At 39.7% G+C, this 21682-nt stretch overlaps 1 protein-coding gene across 1 annotated transcript in view; it reads left to right on the forward strand.

Moving 5' to 3' along the window:
• The window catches only part of LOC124798078, a 362131-nt gene that overhangs the window by 329075 nt on the left and 11374 nt on the right, over positions 1 to 21682 (forward strand). The window contains exon 9 of the mRNA XM_047261317.1: positions 10215 to 10286. Within this exon, the coding sequence (XP_047117273.1) occupies positions 10215 to 10286 (72 nt within the window). The remainder of the gene's footprint in view (positions 1 to 10214; positions 10287 to 21682) is intronic.

A 21682-nucleotide genomic window follows, 5' to 3' on the forward strand; every position in this document is an offset into this window, starting at 1 on the left:
TCTGCTAGAAAGCTTTCTATCCTACCGCATATGCCATCGGATAGACCGTAAATGCGCACATTTTGGAGCAAACGACAGTGCGGAATTGAGTCAAACGCCTTTTGAAAGTCGAGGAATTCGGCATGAACCTGGGAGCTGGTATCTAGAGCCTGTTGTATATCATGCGCAAAGAGGGCCAGTAGTCTCTCCCATGACCGCTGTTTCCTAAAACCGTGCGTGTTTCTGCAGATGAGCTCCCCATAGTCTAGAAAGGTCGTTATGTCTGAACACAAAATATGTTCCACGATTCTATAACAAATCGATGTCAGTGAAATTGGAAGGTAATTAGGTGCATCTGATTTTGTACCCTTTTTATAGATTGCTATGACCTGGGCCTTCTTCGAGTCCCGTGTAACTTACCGCTGTTCCAATAATCTCTGACAGATGATGGATAAGAATGGTGCTATATTTGTAGCATAGTGAACATAAAATCTTACGGGGATATCGTCTGGGCCAGATGCCTTCCTGGCGTCTAAGGATCTTAACTGTTTTACAATCCCAGGTACACTGAACACTATGTCAGCCATCCTTGTGTTTGTTCGACAGTACCTTAAACGAGTTTTTGAAACCTAGGTTTAGAATTTCGGCCTTCTGTTTATCATCATCCATTACATCACGTGTACTGTCAGCAAGAGAAGGTATTGAATTATTTATAGCGTTCATAGATTTTACATACGACCAAAATTTTTGGGTTTATTTTTAGAATCTGAAGATATTTATATTACTTTCAAATTCGTTAAAAGAATCTTTCATTGACCTTTTGACAGCTGCTTTCATTTCTCTTTGTCAGCGGGCACCAGCCGTTGTGGCCGAGCGGTTCTAGGCGCTTTAGTCTGGAACTGCACAACCGCTGCGGTCGCAGGTTCGAATCCTGCCTTGAGCATGGATGTGTGTGATGTCCTTAGGTTAGTTGGGTTTAAGTAGTTCTAACTTCTAGGCGACTGATGACCTCAGTCCCATAGTACTCAGAGCCATTTGAACCATTTTGTCAGCGGGCAGTGACTACGCTTAAGGTGACTGTACAAAATCCTCTGCTTTCTCAGCAACTTCCTAATATGCTTGTTGAACCAAAGTGGACTCTTTCCCTCCCCTATATTTTTGCTAGGCACATATTTCTCTACCATGTGATGGACGATACCTTTAAATTCCGACCAAAGATGCTCAATATCTTTGTGTCCTGCAGTGAATGCTTGAAGCTGACTATGAAGATATTCATTGATGACGGTTTTACTTGCTTTCCCAAACAAGAAAACTCTTCGTTTTTTTTTTTTTCATTTTTTTGCAACTTCCACTGACATAGAAGCCACAGCGACATTATCGTCGCTAATACCTTCTTCTAGATTAACTTCCTCAAAAAAATCAGGTCTGTTTGTCGCCAAGATATCTAATGTGTTCCCATTTCGAGTTGGTTTTCTAACCAATTTCTCAAGGTCGTATGTTGAGAGCGCTCCTAGAATAACTTCACATGAGACTGTGCTTCTGCCCTGTAATAAACGTATAATTTGCCCAGTCAATGGATGCCAGATTAAAGTCTCCATCTATAACTAATGGACAATTTGGAAATTTATTTCTTATGTACTCAAGACATTCCCTGAAACGTTCTGCGAAGATTGTTGCGGATGCTGGTGGTCTATAAAAACATCCTAATACAATGGTCACCCCTTGTCTGATTGACAGCTTTATCCAGACTATTTCACAGTCCGACCCAGTATCGACCTCAACTGCCTTTAAACAGCTTTTAACTACAATGAACACACCACCTCCTAGAGCACCAGTCCTATCCTTCCTGAACATTGGCCAATCAGAGTTCAAAATTTCACTGCTATTTATGTTTGGTTTCAACCAGCTTTCAGTGCCTAATTCAGTATTGGCATTACTACTGTTTATTTCGGAGAGTAACTCGGGGATCTTGCTTCAGACACTTCGACAGTTTACTAACATGAGATTTAGCATATTTAAATCCTTTGAAACGACCTGTTTAGGCGAACTAATAATTTTTACGTTTGGGACACCCAGATCAGTGTCATGAAATGTTAATTTTTCAGTCCAACAGTTTGTTTCCCGTGGGGAGAAACCTAATCTAAAAAAAAAAAAGAAAGAAAGAAAACAATGTGCATCTCACAAGTACTGTGCTATCCATGTAGCTGTTTCCTGTGTGTAGTGCACCCCTGATCTATCGAGGGGCGTCCTGCAACCTTCCACCCCATACCGTAGGTCAAGATATTTACAACTATTTTCATCACAGAATCGATGTAGCCTCCGGTTTGGATTCTCCACTTGCCTCCAAACCAGAGAACCCCGGTTCACCCTGGGTCCGATGCTGCAAATCGTCAGCTTGGCTTCCACTCTTCGAGAGATGGTGGCTGCCTTTGCCAATTTAGTCAGCCATCGAAAGGACCCAAAGATTTCTTCGGAACCCCGACGACTGGCATTATTGGTGCCAAGATGTGCAAAAGTCTGCAGCTGGCTGCGCCCTGCACACTCGATAGCCACCAGAAGAGCCTCTTCCACATCCCGGACAAGGATCCCTCGGCGACCACACCCAGTGAACATTGGACTTCTTCCCCGCCCTAGCTGCTATGTTCCTCAAGGGCTCCATGACCCGAATAACATTGGAGCTCCCAATAACTACCCATCCCTACGTGCCTGTCTGGACCTTGCTGAAGGAGCGGCCACTATCCTGGCAGTAGGTGCATTCTGATCTGGCTCAGTCTCCCCTCCAGCATCAGATAGCACACTAAATCTATTTAAAAAATGCATAGGAGATGGCAGGAGCCTGCAGCCCCCATGCAGCCTTTGCCTTGAGGCTCAAGACCTTGACACAGTCCGCCACTCACTCTGAGCTGAGAGTGGGCCAACCAGCTCAGTTGCACCTGAGGTCGGCTCAGTGACAGAGAGCTGTGACATCCCCTCCTGTACATCTAGTACAGCAGAGACTGCCCCAGGCACCCCATCCCCACCGCACCTCAAGGTGGCACTCTGGAGCCTTTTGACTGTGGCCAACAAAGCTTCCAGCAGCATTTGGACTGTGGCCAACTCCTCCTGCATCCGCACACAACAAACACAATCCCTATCCATCTAGCTAATATGTGATTACCAAGGCTGGAACCAATGACACAGAATAAACCACCTGACCAGCAAGTGCAGCGAATGTGGGAAAATTGTCACCCTGGCATGCAGATACCCAGCATCCATCTACTCCCGAATGCATGAGCATAAGTGAAATGTATATCCAAACAGTAGGTTATATTACCTATGTAATTTTTTTACTGTGGCAATCATTACTTGTCAGAAACTTCCTGGCAGATTAAAGCTGTGTGCCCGACCGAGACTCGAACTCTGGACCTTTGCCTTTCGCGGGCAAGTGCTCTACCATCTGAGCTACCGAAGCACGACTCAAACCCGGTACTCACAGCTTTACTTCTGCCAGTATCTCGTCTCCTACCTTCCAAACTTTACAGAAGCTCTCCTGCGAAACTTGCAGGACTAGCACTCCTGAAAGAAAGGATACTGCGGAGACACGGCTTAGCCACAGCCTAGGGGATGTTTCCAGAATGAGGTTTTCACTCTGCAGCGGAATGTGCACTGATATGAAACTTCCTGGCAGATTGAAACTGTTTTAATCTGTGCGCTGATATGAAACTTCCTGGCAGATTAAAACAGTTTCAATCTGCCAGGAAGTTTCATATCAGCGCACACTCCGCTGCAGAGTGCAAATCTCACTCTGGATTACTTGTCAGTTCAGTAAATGCCTGTGCTACACATGACATCACCAAAGTCATATAATACACTACAGATTCCTCCTCTTAGGGGAATGATGTCATCACTACTGTGAAACACCAACAAGCGTCAACATTCAAGGTTCAAAACTATTTGTAATGTTCTTAATTACAAATATCAATAACTTGTGTATATTTGATGTATAACAACAGCTGTAATTACATTTCATTTGTAATAAACATATTTATTCATGTTTATGACTCTACAGGAGTTATAAAACTATAATTATAAATTGATCAGTGCAGTTATTATAGAGAGCTTAATACCCATTCTTGTGAAGTAGATTTCATCGTTATTCACTTTCATCAATTATAAACTGCCACTGAACCAGACTAGTCACGTTTTGAATAATTGACAAGCCTTTGTTGGTGGGCATTCTGTAGTCTGTTACCTGTCTTTCCAGTCCTGGAGAATAGCATACAAAACTCAGACATTTGCCTCTACTATGTCATCTTTAAATTAGCATGAGGAACAGATTGGCTCAGGTGAATTCATCTACTTTGCTACTTTTGAGAAACCTCGAAACTAACAGTACAAACTTATGTAGTAACTGTCAAAGTAAATCTCTTTCCACAAGAATTTTTGATTCTTTACAGTGATAGTGTTCCTATTTATGTATCCTTTTTTTTTCCCCCTCTAGGTGCACCTCTCCTTTCCAACACACCATACATATATACAAATTAGGGTACAATTACAACCCTATCTTACCCTTCTACACATACATATTGAGGTAACCTACTTTTACTACATTCCATATTCATATCATGAAAAGGAAAGTTGCTACTCACCATATAGCGGGAGTTGCGTTTGCGTGCACGTGTGTGTGTGTGTGTGTGTGTGTGTGTGTGTGTGTATGTGTGTGTGACCTATTTTTGATGAAGGCCTTGCTGGCTGAAAGCTTATTTGCGACAGTCTTTTCACTGTGCCTATCTGCGACTCAGCATTCCGTTATATGGTGAGTAGCAACTTTCCTTTCCATAATATTGTCATTTTCCATCCTGGATTTTCCATTGTTTGATACGTATTCATATCTGGTTTCTAATCTGTCATTTGTACTGTATTTATGTTACTCACTACTGTAAATCTGAATGCCCTCCTATTATATGTTTCAACAATCATGGTCCATTATATGTACGGTTTATAGCAAAGGGTATATTCCACTCAATTCCCCTGTCAAAGGTGATGGATTCAGCACCACTTAGAAGGAAAAGAAAAAAAGAGGGAAAAGCTATTAATTTGCTGACTAAAATTAGTTAATTTCTTTTATTTGTGACATTCTAATGCAACAGTATGTCATTCGTTACCTATAATTATCTCCTTGTGTATTTATTTGCTATCTCATCATGTTGCTCGTAAAGAGTACTTGCGGTTTTTAAGAAGATAGGCAAAGAAGTGAGAGATTTCTGTGCAGAAATCTAATGCTGAAGAAATATAGCAGACACCTCGATGCCTAGCAGGTGTCAATCTACAAAATTCACATAGAATGTGAACTCATCTCAGGCATATTTCTTATACATCTTTTGATTGTTTATAAATGGTTGGTCAATATATAAGCACATGTAGTGCTTACATTACTTGTGGACAATATTGCTGACTGGTTACTCCCTAATTGTTTCGTCTATTGATATTATGCTTAAATATTAGAGAAGGAAAGTTGCTACTCACCATATAGCAGAGATGCTGAGTCGCAGTAGATTGTGTGAATCTTTTTGTTGTGCCTGTTGCGACTCAGCATCTCTGCTATGTGGTGAGTAGCAACTTTCCTTCTGTAATATTGTTATATTCCGTCCTGGATTTTTCAGTGTTTGATATTATGCTTCCTGTGGTGTCACCGCCAGACACCACACTTGCTAGGTGGTAGCTTTAAATCGGCCGCGGTCCGCTAGTATACGTCGGACCCGCGTGTCGCCACTGTCAGTGATAGCAGACCGAGCGCCACCACACGGCAGGTCTAGAGAGACATCCTGGCACTCGCCACAGTTGTACAGACGACTTTGCCAGAAGGGGATCACTGACAAATACGCTCTCATTTGCCGAGACGATAGTTAGCATAGCCTTCAGCTACGTCATTTGCCTACGACCTAGCAAGGCGCCATAGCCTTTGATAATTAATATTGTGAAGCACGTATCATCAAGAGCGATGTTCTACAAATGTGGATTAAAGTTAAGTATTACAAGATTTTCGTACTGTATTGCAATTCTAAAGACATTGTCCTGTTCCAGACCTCACGCCAGTCTGCATGTATATAAACACGTGCATTTCGGCCTCCTCTAGAAATACAGCACTTCCTTACTTTAAAATACTTTATTTCCTTTATTGGAATTGTAGTGGATAAACGTTTCCTTCATTGTTATATGATTGACTATTATTTCCTGGTGTATAATTCCCGTCTTCTTTGCGTAATGTAGCCAGACTTTTGACAAATGCCAACAAGCCAACTGTTGACCACCCACTATACCAAACCTCTTTCCTTGCATCAGAAGATAATCTGCCCCCGAAACCCTTAACTAAATGACTCTCCTCTGTCGGATCATCTAAGTATTTAGATCTTGTTCAGTGCCACTCAGTATATTTTTTATAAGTTCGCAATTATTATTGCAATACTGTGGGTCACAAAGCTCAAGTGTCAGTTTTCTTGAGCACCTGGAACCTGTACTTCTTTTCAAACTTTCCTCAAAAATCAGTCCACGGCAAGAGTGCTCCAGCATTAGCAGTTCCCCACTCTGCTGCATCAACCTCTAAATAATTTAGTGCAAAATGAATCCTCTTTGAATCATCCCATCACTTGGATAAAAATTCAATAAATATTCTTAAAATGTACATAGGCGAACCTCCCTACCGGCTTAAATTTAGGGAATTGTTTGGCTAAATCAGTTCCCCCAGCCCACAGTTCCCACTAAACTTTCTTTTATTTAATTCCTCCTTAGTTTTTGTCAATTCATTCCAAATTTTCTAGTTTTCTCTCCACGTACTTGTTTCTGCACTAGAAACAGGTGTATCTACACACGATTCAATATTTTCTCATACATTATTATTGACTAAGCAGATGACATGCTCCTTAAAACTAGCAAGTGTAGACCCTGAAATAGCTTCAACACCTGAATCATTGCTTTCTTGCGACACCCTTAACCTTACTTGTGTGCATGAGATTTGATTGTGTATTGCATTAAACTCCCACTCAGTTAATTCCTTTAATTGCATCAAGTCCTTTTCCACACTCTAAGTTGCTCATTCACTTCATTACAAACTAAGTTGCATTGTTTCAAAATTTCAGAATTTAGGTCATCTTTTAAGATGGAAAGTGTTGTCTGTAAGCGCGGTATGTTAAGCTTCCTGGAAGATTAAAACTGTGTGCTGGACCGAGACTCAAACTTGGGACCTTTGCCTTCTTTGGGCAAGTCCTCTACCATCTGAGGTACCCAGGCACGACTCATGACCTGTCCTCATATCAGCGCACACTCTCCACTGCAGAGTGAAAATCTCATTCTGGAAACATTGCCCAGGTTGTGGCAAAGCCATGTCTCCACACTATCCTTTCTTCCAGGAGTGCTAGTTCTGCAAGGTTTGCAGAAGATCTTCTGTGAAGTTTGGAAGGTAGGAGGCGAGGTACTGGCAGAATTGAAGCTGTGAGGACAGGTCGTGAGTCATGCTTGGTAGAGCAGTCAGTAGAGCACTTGCCCGCGAAAGGCAAAGGTCCTGAGTTTGAGTCTCGATCCGGCACACAGTTTTAATCTGCCAGGAAGTTTCATATCAGTGCACACTCCACTGCAGAGTGAAAATCTCATTCTGTGATATGTTACTTTGGATTTATCTTATGTGAATCACTGATATGCTATTAGTGTGTTATGTGTTGTTTCTATTTCATTTCTTTAATTCTGATTTAGTGTTTTCTAAACAGAGAGTTAACTCTTTCATGTCATTACTCAATTGCATACGACACATTTTGGGATTACCAGCACATCCACAACATTGTTCTTGGCACTGCAGGTGTACAGTGTCTACAATAATACACATGCAATTAAACTCGGCTCAGTACTGTAACGAGGCTAGCCACGATGCTGTAGTACATCCACAAAGTCTGGTTGTAAAACCACTTGCAGTTTACCCCACAACGCGAACACTGCCACCAAAATATTTTGGACACTAATGAACTCAGGTTTTATACAGCTCACCAGTATCTCATTGTGACTAGATGCTGACGAGAAGCTGAATCAGTTTCTAGGTTGGGCTGCATCACCAAAAGTGAATGAGCTGTTGACATTGCTGCCACTGCAGATTGACAAACCACAGATGCTGTCTGCGACTGCTGCTGTAGACTTGTCATGGTATTAATTCAGTTGAAGCCTTCTCGTTGTAGTTGAAACTCGTTTGCTTGTGGACTAGCTAGTTTCTTTTCTATTGTAATTTCAGTTGGAGGCTTTAATAATAATTCATCAACTACTCAGATGTTGTACAAAATTTGTAATTCACAGTGCTACGAGTTGCTTTTGCACTGCAGTGTAATCTTGGCTGTTGACCTTCTTTGCAGCAGACAACAGTTATCAAGTGCAGCAAATCTTTGCACCCAAAAGCCACCAGTCTTTCTCAAAATTAAAGATTTCTGGTTACTGTTCTTGTCCTTTGTGAGTTTTTATTTACTTCCCTTCATATTTGTTTTGGGCTGCTCATCATTCGCCACATTGCTACTTCTTTCTCGTGATATTGGGTACTGTAAAATCTGATTGGGATCTACAAGTTTCTATTATTCAATCTCAATCACCTTACTATTTGTGCACACTCGTCAATATCTTCTGATTGACCTTCATTTGTCAAAGTGCTGCAGTTACTGCTGGAAGTTAAGAGTACAATGTAATATCCAGTTCTCGAAATAAGCACAATGCTTCTCACAAGGAATGTATTGTATACTGTAGTCTCATCTACAACAACTGTACAGAGTAGATCTGCATAATTGTTTTGGAACATATATGTCGATAAGGACTGCGTCTAAAAACGGTCTGCTTTAGGATTCCAATTGAACAACAGGTTTTCTCTTATCCCTGGGATGCCACAGGCTTTGTCACAGCCACCCACCCTTCCTTTGAGGCAGGATGACACGGAATAAACTGCCCAACCAGTAGGTAACGTGGCCGTCATGGCTTACAGATCCAAATGTTAAGTTATACTAATTCAGTACAAAAATAAACTTTTTGTATTGGTGATTGTCGTCCGTTGGTTCAGTAAATGCTTGCGCAACATACCACTTCATTAAAGTTATGTTACACTATGGTACTTTAACAGTGGTTTGCAGATAAGAGAAATATTACTTTCAGTACATGTTTATGACTGTTAATGATTTTATTTGCGTTAGATAACAGTAACAGCAGTACACAATATCAGGACACATCTGTTATCTCTAGTCTCACCGAGAACATAACATTGTGGAATTTGAACACATAATAATACATGTTTCATTATAAATTGTCTATGTATTCATTATAATAATGTGCAACCAGATTCTTGACAATGCAGTCATTATCTTGTTCCAGGTGCCACGTGTCAGCAAAAGCATAGTAATGACATGTGCCACTTCAACCTCAGAAAATGTTGGGCCCGGTTGTCGTGAATGTGTACTATTGCCAAATAATAGTCCATTTGTCAAGTCAGTTCAATCCCGGCAAAGCGCGAGTTTGGGAAAGGTGCAGTTTAAATGTGGTAGATGTCCATAAAATGTGAGTGTGCAATACATTCCAAAAATTGGCAGTACAACGTAATTTTCTGCTCACCCACCTCTAGCCTCCCTACATTCGGCTGACCAGGTGCCACTGCACCCCATCCCACCATTCTGAAATTGTCAAATTAAGTCTGCGTGTGACCTCAACTACTGTAGCTTCAGCTGAGAATGTAAGATGACCCTTATATTAAGCTTTTATACAACATAAGAATGTAGACCTTGGGAACAGACTGTAGTGATGAATGATGAATTTGAGCAAAAAATTAGTCTTATGGCCAGATAAATAAGTTATTTGGTTCCAAATTACCTCAAAAGATAAAACATAACTTGTCTTTCACTTCGCTCGTCGCTGTGCTAATAATGACAGTACGACGACTTAATTTTCCACCTGACAGTTACACAAATTGTCTGAACAGTTAGTGATACAGTAACCCGGAGGCTGACGCGGAAAACTGTCTTATTTTTTTTTTTTTTTTTTTTTTTTTTTTTTTTTTTTTTTTTTTTTTTTTTTTTTTTTTTTTTTTTTGTGATGTGCCAGTGTTGTATTGTGTTATACTGACACATTTTGGCCTCTTGATTAATTGTACTTACTTTGATTTTAGAACATATCTGTGTAGTGTGCGATGCTGTAGAGTGTGGGGTCTCACGGAGGTGGTAAGTGAGTAACCTCTCGTTTGCCTCCAGCCCGAGATGCCACTTGAAGTCGCCATCAAGGAGGAGCAGCCAGACAGTGGGGATGAAGCTGAAAGAGGACACGTGAGTATATTGAAATAAAGTTCCACTCGTACATAAATCAGTGCACTTAGGCACACAGTTAAGTACTGTAGTGTGATACAACCATTGCACTGAGTCGTGCTCGACTTTGAGCATTTCTGTACAGTTATCCGTGTGCACTTCCTCTTAACCTGCAGTCTGCAAATTGACATAATTGGGTTTGTAAAGTTCTGATATTGGAAGTTGTAGCTCAGCTTCTTATTGATATCCACCACATATCCTCTCGTCTGATTCCAAGGACCTAATAGGATAATATATCTTTAAGAATTAGGCATGCACAGTTAAGACAACTCTGACTATAAGAAGAAACATCGCCTTTTGCAACAGGCACCTTGAACAAAAATTATTTTTAATATTGTGACTAATCAGAATTACAAACTGTTTTATTGCCAAAGTATCTGCCAAAAAGTTAACATTATTCCTATTCTAAGCTTCTACATTTATTGATTATCTACATTTCAGTAATACAAGGGGAAATAAAGTTTTAAAAAAGTTTACATTGATTTTTATGTTCACTCCCTTTTTGCTTACTATCTAGCCACTCATGTGGTATCACTGATTTTAATCACCATCATCTTAATAGCACAACTGAAAATGCGGTGAGTGAAATTTATAATCTTGGTTCCCACAAATATTTGGCTATTTCTTCCAAATATTTTGCAATTTCTGATTTTGGTGAGACCTGAGAACATAGCTGCTTTTGAATCTATAACAATGTGAGAATGTGACTATTCCTTTGCCTCTCAGTTCCAAACCTACCATCTGCTCTCTGCTCTCTCATTGGCTGCCTGGAACTAGCAATGGACACACCCATTTTGTTCCCATTGTACGTCACAGCTATCACCTTTTACTCTCTCCTGCATAAATCTATAATATTCTCCAATAGCAAAGTCAGTTCAGTTCTGACTACAAATTTCAGACAAACTGCAGTTTGAACGCGGTTGACATTCATAAAAATCTGAAGTACCGAGTACATATTCCCACCGTCAGCAGTGGGGCAAAATTTCGTGCTCGCCACCACTTCCCTCTCCACATTCATCTTAGATCGCAGGTGAGCCATTGTCACTGTTCTCCCTCCAACCATTCACAAATTTCTGTCCTCAAGTACAACTTTAATGGCTCTAGCAGTTTATGTCACAGCTCGAAAACACATGAGTTCTGCTTGATCTGACGACTTCTCTCAGTACTATTTCTGTAACACATTTTCACATTATTAAAGCACTATTGATTTTTATAATAAAAGGAACTGTAATACACAGACTGCAATATCTTGTAAAGTGTCAGTTACATGTAACAACACCAGATGCACCGGTGTGTAAAAATTAAGAACAAAAGTAACTTTTGTGCGACGTCGCTGCCGAGTAACGCAACTCAGTGAAACTTGCTCTGTACGTAGAATGAACTGTTGCAATATGGTACAGAAGGTAACTGAAGGGAACATCCAATGAGGCAAACAGGAATTGCACTTTTATTACAAGACAGTTATTACACTGAAATTATTGCAATTTATAGATGGCAACACATGCTCTGTACCATGTTCTCATGTTGGCCTCAAGGTCGGTAAGAAGTTCTTGTAGCACAGTGTTCCATTCGTCCACCAACACTACATTTGTCGGTGCATCTCAATGTACTGCAATACGCTACATCTTTGTGACACGTGCAGATGTGCTCGACAGGATTTAAGTCGTGGAACGGGCACACCAGTCCGTGTACTTGATACCCTCTCATACCAATAGTTCTTCCACCTGCACAGTTCAATGTCGTTGCACACAATGGGGCCTGGGCCAGATTCATCCCTGAAAACACATGTGGGGAAGAAAAACAGTGTTACAGTGATACTGACTGACGAGTGTACCACATTCGAAGATTTGGAGGTCAGTGTGCCTGAGCGGCTATACTGTTCCTTACACCGTACACCTGGACAGCCAAAATCATTATGTTTTACAACATTCCTGTGTGCATTACATGGTCCCAGCTCTCACCACATGAGGATACATCTGGAATCACTGTGCAAATTGAATCTGCCTCATCTGAGAAGAGCACACGACTCCAATCCTCATTGGTTCCTCGTTGGTCCAGACCCTATGCTCTTGGCACTTTTACAAATCACTGAACACGGTACCACTCATGATTTGACATTGTTGTGAGACTGTACTCCTTCGCCGTGGGCATTTTTTAAGCGTGCTTTCTCGACACGACTTCATTTTTATGAACAAAAATGTACAACCACATCAAACAAGACAGGGAAAGGAGAACGAGAAGATATTCGGCGAACGGACTGGCTCACCCGTTCCCCCCGACTTCGCTCACGTCGAGCATGCATGGGATGCATCTCGGGGACATACTGCAGCATGTCCCCGTGTGCCATCGACAACTTGAACGTGCCTACTGCGAGAACTCCTAACTGCCAGCGTGTGAGCCCGTTGTGAGCATTCCCATCCGTGGTGATCACACACCATATTAGCAATTGTGTCCAGTCTTTCGTAATGTCCAGGTTAATACTGATAATGTCAGATTAATATGATTTATTTTGTTTGTTAGGCATTTAATTTTTCACTAATTTTTTCCTTGTTTCATTTGAATGTCACCATCTTGTTCTGAAGCTGCTTAATAGCTAGTAATGTTTTTATCTGGTATTCTAATACATGAAAACAATAGAATTTCTCGTTTGCAATCCAGTAATCTCATAACCAAATGCAATATTGAATTTGGTTTAGAATTGAGTGATATTTTTTGAATGACAGCACAGAGGACAGACGTTTCTAAGTGAGAGGCTAAGGAATGCTGTCACAGCATCAGGTCAACAGAGATGCGACAGCCCCTATATTAGTCTATTACATGACATAAAAACATCTACTTCATCAGCAATAGTTTAATCTGTGAATGTAAGATGACATATTTTTCAAATGACGAATTTTGCTAAAAACCTCATCCTTCAGTACTAGAGGCCACTGTCGGACTGCACAAAGAAGCAGTCACATACAGCGGCTCCAGTGATCGCAACTCCACACGTCTCGAGCCCCTTTAAGCCGTCATGTGGATTGTCGTTATATTTAAGTATAATTTTTAAACTTTTGGCTGCTCCAGACGTTTTAACACACACTTCTGCTATTGCTGTCCCCAGGTGCTCTGGACACATTTACGAGTAGCACTAGTTCATCTGTCAGGGCATCAGGTGCTCTGTACCTGTTTATGCTTGGCGAAAAGCCAATGCCTCTGTGCTTTCAACAGGTTATGACACGCTGCCATTTGAGAGTATGCGTGTTAAGATTTGAGACACTTAGGGGCCAAGTAACTGTATTTACACGTTTGGTGTTCGGCAGCTTTCCTACATTTGCCGTGTGCGAGTTTGCTGCTGTAATCCGATTTGTGCCACTGTTTCTATCTTCATTTTTGACTGACTAAATGGCATGCCATTGTGACTGTACAGATGAAGAATTTGTGAAGATTCTAACTAGAAGCAACAGCGAGAATGACCTCTTTGCCAGAGATGACTAAGCGACAGGAACTCGAAGTAACAGCTGAGCCAAGAATGACGGTTGGTGCGACACTTCCATCTGTCTCTAAAAGAGATGAAAATTCTTCAGAATCTGAAGTTTCTGATAGTGAGAGTGAAAGATTTGTGGGATACACCTAAGGAATTTCGTTTCACAGGTTTGTAGTTGACTTGCGTGTTCATTCAGTTATGCTACACCTCTCACAACTATGGGATGCAATGGGCAAATGAAAGGTTTTGAACATGGTCTGAGAAGTGCTACTGACAGTCCAAAATTTTACGTGCAAACTACGCAGAGAACAATGCTTGCTGTCAACAACAGTAATGTAAAACTACTCCCATTCTGCTTTGGTTGACACTTCTGTGTAAGTAGTTGTAAGTTGGTGTGTATTTATATAAACATCTCAAAAATTACTGAAAATTGGTTATTTCATTAGGTTTCTGCTAGTGTGATATTTGCTGATAACACAATTGTCACAATAAATAGTTCGTATGCACCTTTATACGTAAATTAAAAGTGCTTATTAATGGGTTTTATTTCTTTTGAGCAGATGATACTATGAAATTTTAAATCTTCACCAAAATAGCTTTCTTTTTTTCAGACAACACTAACTACATGTTAAGAGTAAGGAAAATACAAATGACAGTCTGAATAACAACAACTAGAAAAACATATCCCTTGGTGTAATTTTTTATATTTGCTGGGCGGCTGTTGTCCAAAAGTAAACCGAAGATGCGAGAAACAGTACTTTTAATTTACTCTGTAAATGAGGTGAGGCTAGAGAGGTGCAGTGACCATATGGAAGGACTAAGCCTATCAGACACAATTTGTGGCAATATGACAATTTTCAAAAGTGAATATTATAAAAGGGATAGTTATGTACACCTTACCACACAGAGGAGATGCAGGGTTGCAGACAGGCACAACAAAAAGACTGTCACAAAATAAGCTTTTGGCCAACAAGGCCTTTGACAAAAATACACCCCCCCCCCCCCCACACACACACACACACACACACACACAAGCAAATGTAACTCACAGACACATGACCACAGTCTCTGGCAGCTGAAGCCAGACTACTGTAGCTTCTGCTGCCAGAGACTGTGGTCGTGTGTGTGTTTCGTCTATTTTTGACAAAGGCTTTGTTGGCTGAAAGCTTATTTTGTGACAGTAAATGTGATTTATTAGTCTCATTACATACATTGTACAGATCATATGATCTGTTGTACAGAAGACACATCAAGTTTAGCAAAAGTATGATGTATAATGATTTACAGAAATTCTTTTTGCACTGTTTTAAGAATAATGCCAATAAAATACTACACTGCAATATTTATTATAAATTATCAGTTTACCAATTTCCTTTGTTGTACACAGACAACACTGCAATATTAGGCATAGATTTTTATTGCTCAAAGTGTCAGACTGTCTTCCATGAATTCTTCAATGGTGTAGTAACATTTCTGTATTAAAATATTTTTGAGGAAACTTTTCTGCGAACCAAGGTCCATTGTGAACATGTTTCTTCCTTTTAATTTGTTATATATATTTTAGCCCAATGTACAGTGGTGTCTGAGCATAAAGCTTTAAGTGATGTGAAAGAAATTTGAAGTTTTTCTTGTGACGAGTACTGTAGCTATGCTTAAAACGGAACTTTTCAACATTATTATATACAAAAATCAAAATTTCAAAAATGTACAATGAAGTAATTGTTAGTATTTTTAATTTCTTGAACAATGGGTGACATGACTCATTTTTGTGGGCAGCACACAAATGTCTAATGATTGTCTTCTGAAGAATTAGTAGTTTTGTACTTCTTCTAGAGTTTCCTCAGAAAATTATGCCATACCGAACAACAGATTCAAAATACCTGTGGTAGACTGTCTTTCTTGTGTCCATGTGAGTGGCACCAGATAAAATAGACATTGCAAAAACTAGGGAATTAAATTTATTTGCCAGTCTACATGTGTCTTCCAGTTCAATCTTTTATCCAGGTTTAGGCCCCAGTCTTTTTGTTGTGTCTATCTGCAACTCAGCATCTTCGCTATATGGTTAGTAGCAAATATCCTTTTCATAATATTGTCACATTCCATCTTGGATTTTTCAAAAGTTAGTTATTTTCGAGGAAATGTAAATTACATGTAAACGGTGCATCACTAAAACTCAAACAACTTAAGTTTCATACTACATTATTCTTCTTCCAGCTGTTGTTGGCAATCTTGGGTGCCAGTTGTTCTTAGTAAGCAGCAGTAATCCTTGAGTGGCTTAGATGTTGAAACAGTGCAGAGTATGATAGGACAACAGCATATTTTGATAAATTTTTGTACGTGTGCTTAGCACCAGATGTAATCTGCTTTTCTAAATACCGAAAATCCATAGTTTATCCCAGAGCTAGTTCTGCCAAAATATTTGGCTTCAGAACAGTGAAACAAATATTTCAGTGTACCAGCAACGAATTGTCACTGAAAAGACAGCACAGTGAGGACACCCAAACCTGTCGAAAGAGCTCAGTTGCCAGTTTAGGTGAATCTGAGGTGACAGTCGCGATCACTGGCGAAGATTCTCAGCGCAAGCAAACTGACAGTGCTTACATTTCTGAGGAAGGTCTTTGGAACAGATCCTACACATCAGAGGTAAGAGAAGTAAAACTGCTAGCACAAAGAGAGCGAGTCACTGCAAATTGCTTTTGTATCGATCAAAAAATGATTCTGTGGGGCACATCAGATTCTTTTCTGACAAAAGTGAGCCAGAGGAATGACTACTGGCTCTTAATCAACCAGAGAACATTCCTGTGGTTGCTGGAAAGAAATATCCTGCCAGTCTTCACATCAGATGTTTTTTTAAAAGAATAGAACTGTCTGCATTAGATGTTTTTGAAAGAATAGACACTGTTCCAGAAGAAGTTTATTTGAAAGTTATTTTGGGCAATGTCTGAACTCCATAAGTCATTTAGTGAGACCCACACAAACTGTTTGGTACAAAACTGGATGCCAGTTGATTTTGATACGTTTTGGCCTCCTACCGACCCTGGTTTAACCCTCCACTGTGCTGCTTTGCAGATGTGCAGAGCAAAGTTAACACTGAAAACTGCATTGCAGTGTTGCTTTACGAAACTAATTAAAATAATCTGGCACTAGAACATGCTACCGAGTTGGTGATGCAACAGTGTGTGCTCCTCTGTGTACAGTTTTCACCCTGGCATACATTGCTCTCTTTCGATGGTGACTAGTAGTGTCTGTAAGCAAGAACATGTGAACGTAAAAAATATATAGTGCTTCTATATCATTTGAAGAGTATGCTGTTCAGTGTTTGTCAATTCATAAACAAATTTGTCCATTAGAGGCACGTTACTACATAAAGATGTATATGAAACAAAACACACAAATGTGGGTATAAACTTGTTTTGTGTGCGGAGAAATGGGCTTTGCACACAAAATTGAAATTACAGTGGGCAAGAAAAAATCCAGAATTCAGGTTAGGTAATGAAGAAGATATTGGAGCACATGAAAACATTGTTATTCACCTCATCAGGGAAATTCCCGGGGACCAGAACTGCAAGATCCATTTTAATAGATATTATACCTGTATCAATGTAGTTGTGTACCTATTCAAAATTCAATGTGTAAGAATATGCCAGAGAAACAGAATACCAAACTATAAATTTCAAAATGAAAAGGAGCTGAAGAAAGAAGTATGTGGGTATTTTTAGAAATACATTACTACCATTGATAAGTTGGACATTTCCTCCATTTTGTGTAAAGACAATAGTTTTGTCTCTTTCCTGTCCACCTTTGTCAGCTAGGTGCCAAAATCTGAAATGAAAAGGTAAAAAAGAAGATAAAAGACAGAGTTGTACCTGTCCTGCTGCTGTTTCTGTTTACAACTAACATATGGAAATATAGATTTATTAGATATCAGTGTTGGCAGATGTCATATATAGATTAGATCCAAACAATGGTATTTACATTTGTTTTTCCTCTGACTAGTATAACTACAGCGTATTCATGGATTCTCTACAGAAGGGTACTCACAGAAAAAAAGAACATCAGACATGCTGATGCACCATATTGACTAAATTGGTCTCGGAGCAAGAAAGCGAGATAGACCAGCTAGCACAGATCCAGTAGATACTGACACTCAAATATAAGGGATCATTGTTACCTCAAAAGGATATAAGATTAGAACCCTTTTAATCACAGGCCAGTGTGGAATGAGAAGAAAACAATGTGCAAATGCCCGAACTGCAAAGGCTTTACCTTTGTCAGGTGTGAGAAGTGCAAACTAAACTTTAGGACAAAAACTGCTTTCTTGCATTCCGTAGTATCTAAAGACATGTGCCATCCATCCATTTTCAATAGTACCATTAATTCTACCATAACTGTTGTTCATTTGGTGTTTAAAACTATGTTTTTATACTTAACAAAAGTTTATTAATAATGAAAATTTCACATGGTTTTGTGTAAGTGCAAAGTATCACGTGTGAGTGAATATGATAAGTTTCAGTCACTTGTACATAAATGCAAAGTATAAAAAAATATACTTATTTCCAGTGTGAAGAGAGTGTTATTTTTTCAACATTTTTTCTGATATCCATGAACAGTTTTAAATACAGAAAAAATATTTAGTGTCTTAAAAAAGAGTGCGAAGTGGAGAGTCAAATGTAATGTAGTTAAAGACAGTTCAAAAAATATCAACATTCCATTGTCCGACATGAACTCGGGTAGTATGTTACGTAGTGCGTGCACTTGCTTCGAGATAAAAGGGGATAAAGTGAATGATTGTGCTCTGTAGATGTTCCCAGAATATTGTGAAAAATGATTTCTTGTAATATGCAATATTTTGCTAGTAACCCTGTGAGACCATTAGTTGTAGCATATTTAATTTAGGAATCTGAAACCTGGACTTCAGGTAAAAGTAAATGATGTGTGTGTATGACCTCCTGGTAGGTAGACCAGTCGCCGGGTACAAGTTTTTATATTCGATGCCACTTCGACGACTTGTGATTCAGGTAAAAAAAAAAAAGATGGATACAATATTTGAATATAAAATTTTAAGAAAATGTAAATGTGCCAATAAGACAAAGCAATAATAATGGTTGGATGATATTAAATAATGATAAAGTTTATAATTTATACTAGTAACTAGATATAGTTGCAAAGTGGGTAGGGAACGTCATGTCATTAGTGTGTCACTAAACAGGACCGTAAGAAGAGTAGTGGGAAAGTGCCCTTACTTGACGATCGTGTACAAGTTACCTTTGTTCAGTTCAAAGTAATTTAAATAAAACAGAGTGCAAAAATTATTTATGAGAACAGGGCTCAATATTATCCATTCTCCAGCACCAGTTTCGAGAAACCCGTTTGGTAAAACACCGTGTCCTGCTATGTTAAGTAGTAGTACTGAAGAAAACTAATAGAGACAAGAAATGTCGATTTCGTGGCACGTGCTCTGAGACTGTCCCCCGCACGATGTGATATACCGTGACGTCGCTGAGTTGTATACCGTTTGTATATGTATACGTGTACGTCGTCGCTGTCGTCTCTTCTTTCTCTCATCGATATCAGAGCATGAGAAATGTTTATGTTTGTGTTTACCTGTTTGTTGTTGACAACATACAACTACACGGCCACGGTACCACCTGATTCCAGAACAGCTAGCTTAATATAGTATAAAGATAGTGGGTTTCGATGCAGCGTTATTTAACTGTGATTTTATTCTTCACTTAATCTTTGAGACTCTAAGAACCAGCTACTCTTAATCAGGCCCAAAACTCTACTCGTAACGAGAGCACTTACGACCAGTCTGTCACAATATTAATAATACGTAAGGCTATACACCACTATAAGAAAATATCACTGATCGTGAAATAACAAAATATACGAATAAACTTCTTGGTATATTTCTTTTTATTCAATCAAATGTTTATTTCGCACCCACAAATCATTCACACTTCGATGTAGAGTGTAAATCTGTGCATGAAAAATAGTACACTGTTTCTGCTGATAACCACGTATGTGCTTTTGGGTTGCTAGGCTACTTCGATCAACAGGATTTATATTGTATTTTGAAATTGATCTTTCTATCCAAACTTACGTTCTCCACAATGGCCATCAAAAGTGGAATAACCATCAAATATTCTACCCTTTCGCGATAGTTAAGAATTCGTGTAAATTGTATTTTCGCGAGTTTAAAGCAAACCATCGGCAGCGCGAAAAACAATCTTGATACCGCGACACACTCGCGACGCTTACTAGCCTGTCACGAAATCGACCTGCATACATCTACAATCAATTACAAGGTCATAATTCGCCCCACGCGATTGTGTGCAATTGAACTTCGTCAAATCAATTATTTCTCGAATCGTAATCACTGATCCCGACAGTGACCGTTCATAAACGCACAATTAACACACTTTTTTTTTCCTAAGAGTAAATGAATGACGTCACTTCATCTGTATAGTTACTAAAATATTATTCCCAATTACCTCAAACATTTATCGTCATTATATTTCAACGGTAATCAGAAAAATATGATTTATTATCGGAAAATAAAACATAAAACATAACAGATAGCAGATCGCGCGTAACTAAATGACAGCTTTGCAGAGCCTCGGGACTAATCACGCAAAACTATATAAAGAAATGTCCGAAATCTCAATTTGTCCATACCAACTGGCAGATACAAATAAGATATTCAAGACTTCATAGATCAGTCCCGACCTGTAATGTTATAGTGAGGCTGCCTACCTCCAGAGGTGTGCTCATACCATCAGTGGCAAATACGCAAATCTCTCCACGAAGTACCTGAACGTGAACATGAAGCAGTTGTAATGTAATGCCATCCTCTATGACTGACAAATAGACACCGAGCTAACGGTAGCAGCTAACAATCCTGATGCCACTGTACTTCAACTAGGTAAAATATTGTGCCTCTCAATCCACATCTCAGTCCAGTGCCATAGGAAACGTAATCAGTAATGCGGCACGGAAGAAAATGAAATATGATGGCCGTTAGCACCAATATACTTTCGGAGATGATCTCTAAAGATTTTTTAAAGCTCTCTTAAACATATCACAAAAGCGTGGCATCCACTTCTTCAGTAATCTACTCCTTTATCTCTGGTTGAGTGTGAGGGTGACATTTAAACACCTTTTCCTTTAGACATCCCCAAAAAAATAAGTCACAAATGCTCAAATGTGGTGACCACACAGGCAACACCACATCACTCCTCAAAGAGACCCGCAAACATTTTTCTCAAAACATTTAACGAATTTTTCGCATCTGAGCTGTAGCTCCATCCCCAAATCCCTCTTCTTCAACAATCTCTTCCATTCTGGGCTGCTGAAAGTTTTGCAACACTGTAGCATAATGTCCAGAACTTACTGTCATTGTCACACATTCCTCCACAAAGAAGCAAGGGCTTATCACACCGAATTGTTATACGGCACACGGAACTGTTAGCCTAGGGGACCATTGCAGCTTTTCGTGAATAATTCGGAGGTCATTTTCAGCTCTGTATAAAAAAATTTATTTGTTCGTAATCCCACCGACGTGAAAATGTGCGTTGTCGCTATGGGAGAAAGCTGCCCCCGAAGGGATCTGTTGAGAGTATTGGTCTCTCAGATTCCTGTGGTTGGCACAGTCTGCTGGGCCCAATTCTTCAACCGTCATTATTTTGAAGGGGTCGGAATTGAAATTGTAATGCAGAATTCTCTCGAACTGCAGTTATCTGAAATTCCCAATGCAACAGAATGCCTTAGAGCAGGACATCCTGGCGATTGCTCAACTGGGGTTTTCATCAAATTAACATTTTCTGACAGACCTGTGTCAGCCATGTGTATCTCTTCTTATTAAACCACCTGTTTCCTCCACCTGCCAAAC

This window comes from Schistocerca piceifrons, chromosome 5 (genome assembly GCF_021461385.2).
Source record: "Schistocerca piceifrons isolate TAMUIC-IGC-003096 chromosome 5, iqSchPice1.1, whole genome shotgun sequence".
In the NCBI taxonomy this organism is placed as follows: domain Eukaryota; kingdom Metazoa; phylum Arthropoda; class Insecta; order Orthoptera; family Acrididae; genus Schistocerca; species Schistocerca piceifrons.